At 33.5% G+C, this 8,821-nt stretch overlaps 1 protein-coding gene across 1 annotated transcript in view; it reads right to left on the bottom strand.

Annotated features, from left to right (window-relative positions):
• Positions 1-382: 382 nt before the first annotated feature.
• Positions 383-8,821, bottom strand: part of WDR27 (WD repeat domain 27) — a 54,692-nt gene continuing 46,253 nt past the window's right edge. The window contains exons 23-24 of the mRNA XM_085541361.1: positions 4,988-5,098; positions 383-576 (exon numbers count right to left, since the gene is read on the bottom strand). Coding sequence (XP_085397487.1) covers positions 415-576; positions 4,988-5,098 — 273 coding nt within the window. The 3' untranslated portion in view covers positions 383-414. The remainder of the gene's footprint in view (positions 577-4,987; positions 5,099-8,821) is intronic.

Genomic DNA, 8,821 nt, shown 5'->3' with positions numbered 1-8,821 from the left:
AGAAAACAAGCTGTAGTTTTGTCGTAAGACTGAATTTCAAAAACCATGTAACCTTTCAAATTGTACTAGTTATGCAATTACTTAAATTTGAAGAATTTCTCCAGAATTATTAACAAGTTTCATACTTGTTCTTCAAGATTTAAACTGCACATCTGCATCACTGAAGGACTGCTAACAGTTGCATTTTTTTTTTAAGGATGGCTAACAGCGCAAGAAGAGAAGGAAAGAATATAGCCAACCTCCGAAAGTGTGTTATATATCAGATAACATGGTGCCTTTTATATATATATATATATATATTTATATATATATATAAATGCAGCTGTCTTCTTTGGTATATATATATATATATATATAAATGCAGCTATCTTCTTTCGTTGGATGGTGGTAAAGGAAATGACTTCTCACCAGACATCAACTGTAGTGCAGTTCTTGGCAGACAATCCTCATACAAAGCCTGCAATACTGCACACTACTGCTTAAAGGGAAAACAGACAAATGAAATTCCTTCCTCAGTGTCTTAAAGCAGTATGTTGAATGGACATATATGTAATATAGTAAGTAAAGAGTTGTAAACTTGCTATTAGAACATGTGAGGTCAAGTTGACCCAGAGCATCCAGTTCATCAAAAACAAAGTAAAATATACTAGCTTAAACAACTGCAGTTGCAAATATTTTGTGTTTAACATTTGTCATGGCAAATGAGTACAAATTTGCTATCTGCTCTGAAAATACACGTTCTGACCATTTTTCATTGCCCCATCTTTTTGCCTTCTTATTCATCAGGATCCAAACTCTCAGCTGCGTTCCCTCTGAAGTTTTCCAACATGCCTGCAGTTTCCATTTCATGACTACGAAGGTCAATCTGAGGGCCATACAGAAGACAAAGGATTCTACCAAAACAGTTTTTTAAAAAAATTATTTGAAAATAAATATTTTTAAAGTTTTCTGCTCTATGTAACCTGGTCTTTGAGAAGAATTCAAAACTTTCATATGAATTTCAGAAAGGAAAAGAACTAGAGCAATTTTTAAGAATTTGTTTGCATTTTTTAGCCTTTGAATTTGATCTCTGGGAATGAAAGAACAGGAAAGATGACAACTGGCCATTTATTCCTCTCAGACAGAAAATTAAAGTAAAAAAGAAAAAGCTGATAAATTTAATTTACATCCATTTTGACGTATTTGTGGACTGTGAGAGGAAGTAATTAGACTGACTTGACACAGATACCAGGGTCAAAAGAACCATGTGAGAGCATTTTCCTGACTTCAATTAAATCATATTAGAGGTGAAGCTGGTCACAAGTTTTATAACCATATTAATTAATCTCTGACAAGACAGTTCGAGTCCTAAGGCACAACATCATACTGGAAAAAATGTGCCCTACGTAGGGATGACACAAGACAAATTTGATACTAAAGCCAAAACTCAAGCAAGCTTAAGTCAGAAAAAGAATTTTCCATATCACTACAGAAGTAACCTCCATGGGGAAAAAATTATGATTAAATGAACCATCAATGGTGAACTAAAATCACAAAGGGATGGCATTTTTATACAGTATGTTCTAAACTGAAATCTCCAGATGTGACCACCAGGAAAAGTATATTTTGTTAGTAGCTAGTAAAAGACGATAATTCATTTTTCCAGACACATCCAAAACTACCTGTAGCCAATTCTGACTAGTGTGGTGGTTAGACAGTAATAACTGTATAACTGCCTAAGAGATCCACAAGCAAATCTCATTACTAGGAACATTATATATGTCTCCCTCCAAACAGGTGGGCAGAAAATTACTGTGAAATCTTCAATGGTTTCCAAGTAAACCTAGCTGTGAAAGAATCTTCCAGATCTTCACTATCAATTTAAACTTCTCCATCTGCTCAATAATATGTTTACAGACAGTTAGTTTCTAGCATAATCTTGCCACAATAAAAACAATATATCTGAAACTAATACTATTTGAAATGTAGCTGTACTCACTGGTCATAAAATTAGACTTACACATTAACGCAAAAAAAAAAGCCTGTTTAACAGAATAACAGTTTGAAATAATACCTTCCACACTTGTAAAATAGGCATTTGATAAAACAGTTTGTGGCTCGTTAATTCATTTTCCAATTCAACAATTTCTACTTTGTATTTGAACTTGTGTGAAAAAAAAAAAATCAAAGACGAAAGTGTTTTCTAAATGACAATTTTTAAATGCCAGGCCTTCAGCAATAGAGATTTCTGGTGCATATCAGCATCAAAGAAACATCAAATAATTCAGTTTGTAGGGACTTCAGGAAATAATACCATCCAACCTAATAAGAAGAAGGTAAATAAGTAACCCAGCCCTGGTTGCTCAGGGCATTTCCCCTTATAGTCTAGTTTTGGGGAAAGAAGATTATTTTTTTTCCTGAAGCTATCTGTCTCATAGCTTATCTGTTGGGTGGTCACATCAAACTGTTATATACTTAAAAATATATAAAAATATACATGTGTGTGTATATATATATATATATATAGGCAAATGGAAAATGAAATCAATTTTCCACATTTCATAACTTGCAAGTTTTATTTTTGTTATTTTACATCAAATATCCTACATTAATTTACAGTACATTCATTTAAATAGTAGTTTAATTTTGGATGAATAGCTTCATTGGAACCATAGCAAACCATCTAATCCAACCTTCTAGTCAAAGTAAGGCCAATTCCAAATGTAGACTATGTTTTTTTTAGATTATATTTTTTCTTCTCAAAAGCTTACTTTTTTGTGTCTGCAAGTATGTGCGCATGTATAGTACACTGGCTCAGAGCTTGGAGTTTCATTACCTCTACTATGAGAAATAATGTGTAATTGCCCAGATTGTACAAAGATGACATCAACAGTCAGCTAGACAAAAGCCACCAAAAACCTGCAGACAGCAATAAGTCTCCTCATTTGCTTTTATTCTGTTTCAATACCATTTCATAAAGAGATGACTGATAGCTTCCCTATTTGGCAGACTCCCTCTCTATTTTAACTTCGACTCACAAAATTGTACTGTAGTTAATAGTTACAGTTATTATAGCTTAAAATTGTTATACCCCTTAATGCACATTCTTTAAAATAGATTTAAATGCAATTAATATTTATAAGAAGCTTAACACTTTTCCCTATATAATTTTTTTACAATTAATGAAATCAGAAAGAGGCACCAAGAGGCTAAAACTAAGAAAGCTTGAAAATAAAGCTGGGATAAAGCCAACACTTCTATTGGACTTGATGATCATCAAGGTCTTTTCCAACCTGTGTAATTCTATGATTCTATGATCTGATTCTTCTTTACCAGTTTTCATGACATTTTATACGTCACTCCAGAGCATTATATAATGAAAGGACATAGGTTGTCATTTAAATTGAAAAATAAAAAGTGCCCCTTATTTCTGGAAGAATTTCCATGGAACCAAGAGATGTAATAACAATTGGAACAAACTGCATCATGGACAGGTGCTGGGAAAGTAACCACTGAACTGGATTACTGCCAATACACCTCACTCTTGGCTGGATCTTTCCACACAGAAAGCTCAGCCATAATGTTCAAATTTCACTAATCAGTCACTTCCCTTTTTTCACCCATTACTCTTTCCCCTACCAGTGTTTCCCTTTTAATGCAGTGGGGCTCTGTGCAGAGGTTATCCAGAACACAATCTAGTTCTTAACTATATTCATTCAAATTTCAAATGAAAGAAAACTAGAGTAAATTTCAAATTCCTAATGAGTAGCAGGTATAAAAATTATCCAGTATTGGAAACTGGTTGCCTAATACAAAGCCTTTCTTTCAAGACACAGGATTATTATATTCTAATTCTTTTGTGACTTGCTTTTTTTCCCCACTCTACAGTCTTCTTACTGATATTTTTAGCAAACTACGAAACTAGTCTTAATCTGGATGCAAATTTTCATAAACTCTACCCTTCTACTGAACACATTGTAGTGCTCAATCCAAAGAGCAGAAATACATAGTGCTCATCACAGGATAGTAATTACACATTTTCTCAGTTGAAACAGCATGTGCTCAAGGAATTACACTTCTAGAAAACTTCAAAACCACATAAATGCTAGCACATTCTTTTATATGTGGAAGTATAAGAAATGTAAGTAAAACAATTCTCTTTGATGTTAAGTAATTTTACTTATTACTTATTTTTGAATAGTAGCAACTCTTGTTGAGGAGGTAGTAAAGAACTACTGTGTACTCTAAAGTAGCTCATATGTACATATTAATTTATATATCTGGTTATCATTGTTTAAAGTATTGACATTAAAATAAGGAGAAATATTGAAATATTTTATATATTGAAATATGAGAATATTGACAAACTAAATTATAAAGCTTCCTAGTATAAACTTGTATCTAGATAGAAATTCTGTGCAAGTGTTTTTGAAAGAGAAGGTGTGTATTCTAGGAGCATGTAGTCCTGTCTATGTATATGTATACACATATATGTACCTAAGCAGATAAGGCTTCTATGTTATAAATAGACAAAAAATATAGACATATGTGCATATAAGTAAAGCCTTTGGTTATTTCTTAAGCTTTGTTCACATTTCATGTAACTATGACATTAAATGGATGACATCATACAATATAGTTTTATGAGCTTATCCGCAAAGTAGCACCAGAAAAGGAAACATGATTATTTCTTTTTCAAATCTGAAGCAGTGGGAGATCAAAGAGAAAGAAATCAACTGCTGAAAGTATGTAAGAATCTGGGAACAGAAATAGCCAGAATGTCCGAGTACTCCAGTACAAAAAGTTTGGAAAAGTATACTTAACCTTTGATGAAAGGGCTATAGGCTGTGTGAGTATGACTATCCCTGAGGAATGGTAAAATCTGAGGTTTTTTTTACGGTGATTCTAGACACTAAGACCTTCTTTAAATTATACATCCTTCTTTTTTAGTAACTTGAGTGAACATTTTACAAGTTAGAATTACAAAGGGGGGGGGGAAAAAAAAAACACAAAAACTTACCTGTGGTGAAAAGGGATTAAAAGCCACATTAATGACAGTATCTGTGTGTCCACCCAGTTTATATGAAAAGGTACTTGAATGCATATCATATATATAAGCCTAAAAAAAAAAAAAAAGAAATAATTTCCACCTCAAAGAAGTAAAACGCTATGGATATACCAAAGTATAGTACATGAGAACTAAAGATTCATCCTGCAGTCAAGTTAGGAATGATTCATAATAGCTAGACATTTTTCTATGTCCTCCACATCTTTAAAGAGATTTCTATAAATCAGGATAATTTTTCAAATGCCTAACTAAAGTTAATTCAAGTGAAATATACATATGTATGCGTACATATATATTTACAGGGAGTCATGCAATCTTTTAACCTTGAAGAAGCCCCAGAGCAACTCAGTTTGACCTTGCAGGCAGCAAACTGCTACACAACACATATCCTAAAAACTTTTGCTTTCAATTAATAGTCTTTCCAATTTCTGAAAAGATTCATGGACCAAGGCAGCTCCTGAAAAACACTTAATGTTTCACTCAGAAAACAAATCTCAACAGTCAACTCCAAAGAATCTATAATCCAAGTCAACACCAATGAAATCTGATGGTCCACAGTATCAAACTTCCTATACAAGACCATATTTACTGAGAGGCTAACTATAAATCTACTTAATCACATGCTGTTTATATTCATCACAAAGTCCAGAATACAGAACTAACACTATCTAATGTCTTCAATCAGCTATCTAAAAATGGACAGAAAAGTAAGTATTCATTTTTAACCTCTGGATCCCTTGTAGCATTCCACACAGATATTGCCTTACTACCTTAGAAAAGGAGTCAATAATTGTGTTGAAACCATTGTGCCCTTCCTAAAAGGATAGAGCAAGGACACTTGTTAATTGGAAACTGCCTCAAGCAGTAAGACTCTCCTCTCTACTTTTTATATATTTCAGGAAATTGGTCAGAAGAAGTACTGAATTGCTAATAATACACAAAAAGCATGTTTTGTTTTAAAACATATAGCCGCACCACAGCTACAATGACTTGGAATATGATCACTCCACATGGAATGAAAGAGGCAAAAGGAACCCAAACAAGATAAAATTCCTATAATGACACAAAATAAAGCATTATGTTTTGTCTGCAGGCAAGAAATTATTTTCTAATGGAAAGTACAAGACCACATGTTAGTAAATGGTTTGTACACCGAACTACTCAGGTTCTTGCCTGAGAAATTTACCATGCAGAAATAATACAACTGATTCTTCTTTATTGACTTAAAAATACTAAGAAAAGAGTTCTGGCTATTTGCTTCATACCACAAGCAGATTACAATATTTCCAAATCATTAGATTTTATAAAGTTTTCATAAAAGTTTTACTGTCACAGTACCCTCCCAAATTCCCTTTATGTTATAGGCTGCAAAACTGTGAGAACAGAACAAATGGCATTTTGTTTAATACACTTCAGACCTTATTAGATAGAAAAGTTTAGATAGGATAGAAATTAATTAAAATACTGTGGACAATGAAACAATTCAGGTGCTTGACATGAAACATACATTCTCTAGACTCTGTACACTTGATGCATTTTTGAGAAGATATAAAAATGGACTCATGGATTTTTTATGCTCATCTTGCAAGCTACTTATTCTTCAGTTGAAATTTGTTGTGAAGTTTGTATCAGTAAGGACAGCCTTCAGCAGAAAAGAACAGGCACCAGACAGGACTATGCTTATCACCACTCTCTATCATCTTTATCCATTCTGACTAAATTGCCTTACTGACAGTTTTCTTTTCCTCTTTAAAACCTACTGTCCCCTGTCTCTTTCATGGAAGAAGGCACATGGAAAAGATGAAGGCAAGACCAGCAAGAGTCAGGAGAATAAACACTCAATCACAGTGTCTTCCAGCATGTTCTGAGCCAAGAAGAAACATAGCTTCATGTTTTAAAGAAGGTAACATCACAGAGAGATATATTAAGTGAAGCTGAAGTTTTTCCAGTGACTTGAAAAACTTTGCCAAAGTTATGCAATAAAAATTAACTTTCAATTCCATATTCTCAGTTTTATTTTAATTGAGGAGGAGCACACTCATTTTTTGCTATGTCTCTAAGTCCCAGTTCCTCTGTAAAATAGATGTCAAAGCATTTTATTGTTTTTTGGTTGTTGCTGTTGTTTTAAGATAAATCCCGTGAAAGACATTAACTTATGCTTTTCCACACCGTTCCTAAATCAACACTTAAGCTCAGATATTTCCTTTAAAAAAAAATGTTATGAAGCTCTATAGCTTCAATAGCATCTACCAAGTGTCTAGAAGGAGAGGTTAGCCAATCACACTTCCTAGCCTACAAAGCATTTAAGCTCTTACCTCCCACCTTTCAAGATGTGCCACCTACAGCTGGATGCAGCACTCTTCAGAATCAGCCACATTGTGTAGCAAGATTCACGGGGTCAGAAAAAAGTAAAGACAAGCAGATGCAAGCACATATGTAGCTAAGCACTGAAGCATTTGTCAGGATAGAGAAGACCTCATTCTAGGTTATACTAGAGACTACCTTCATACTGAAGAGCTGCTACATGAAACATACACAAAAGGGCTAGGAACACAACTCTCCATGTCTGACAGTTCTCTCTTAAAAGAAATACTGTTCTTTTAATTACTATTAAATTCGATAGTTAAAAAAAATAAAAAATAAATCTGTTTTAACAGAAATGGTATTCAGGTACTCATAAAAATTGTAATAACTCCAAAATAAATATTCTCCTTCTGTAGGCTGCCATCATGCTAATTCTACTACATTTGTGATGCCACTCAAATTACTTTTCTGTTCTATAATGACTGGATTTTTCTGTAGAGCAGAAAGTGTAAGAAAAAGAGAACAGTAAGTGATGTATAAAAGTGATGTATAAACAACACCATAACACTAGCTACAACAACACTGAAAATATGAATTCAGTGATAGAGAAAGAACACATTCTTCGGTAAATGAAATGTAATACAGAAAGCAATACAGTCTAGGAAGTGCTCAGTAATTCCCCAAATGCGCACATACATATAATCTGCTACAGACTTCAGCCAAGGTCAATTCCTTTTTTTATATTAAGACTTTTTTTTTTTTTTTGTAATAAAAATACTGATTCAGTAGATACTGGTATTTTCTTTCCATTCCTGTCCAAGGGTCAGCCAAAAGTAAAAATCATATACCTGTACCAATAGCTTCCAAACAGGTTTCCTGCAACCATAACCACATACTTACTTGTGTTTCCATTCACTTGAAGTTCGGAGAACATTTGGAGTAGTCAGTTTTGATTAACTCACAGTGGAAGAGTGTATTTAGCACCTTATACAAGCTTTTTCTCTCTTTAAATTTGTAGCAAGAGTCAGGGAAGAAGGGTGAAGGCCCTTTCTCAAGGAGAAAAGAATTTATATCCAATTGCAAAACTACCTGATTTTTCTACACTGGTAGAAAGGGTGTGCTAAATAAATGAACTCTGCCTTCAAAATAAACTTATCCCCATCTGTTCTAGCTGCCCCTGGTTTAATCTATGGCCATGTGCATTTGAGTCAAACTATTTACATGCTCACACCCCTTCAGGAAAAGGGAAGAGGAGAAAGCAAGTCAATAATACTAACACTGAACACACAACAGAATAATTCCTTTTATCATTCATTGCATGGAGACTGTAAAGCAACAACAGTTGAAATGCACATCTTTTCTAGACACTGTGTTTTTAAATTAGAGTGCCTTCTTAAAGTATTAATCATTTAAAGAAATGAATGTGTAAATAAGGAAATCAAAAATAAAAGACCCTAGCATCAAACATAC

The sequence above is a fragment of the Coturnix japonica genome, chromosome 3, assembly GCF_054131305.1.
Source record: "Coturnix japonica strain WE chromosome 3, WE-NBRP24, whole genome shotgun sequence".
NCBI lineage: Eukaryota > Metazoa > Chordata > Aves > Galliformes > Phasianidae > Coturnix > Coturnix japonica.
This window is presented reverse-complemented; position numbering and strand designations above follow the sequence as displayed.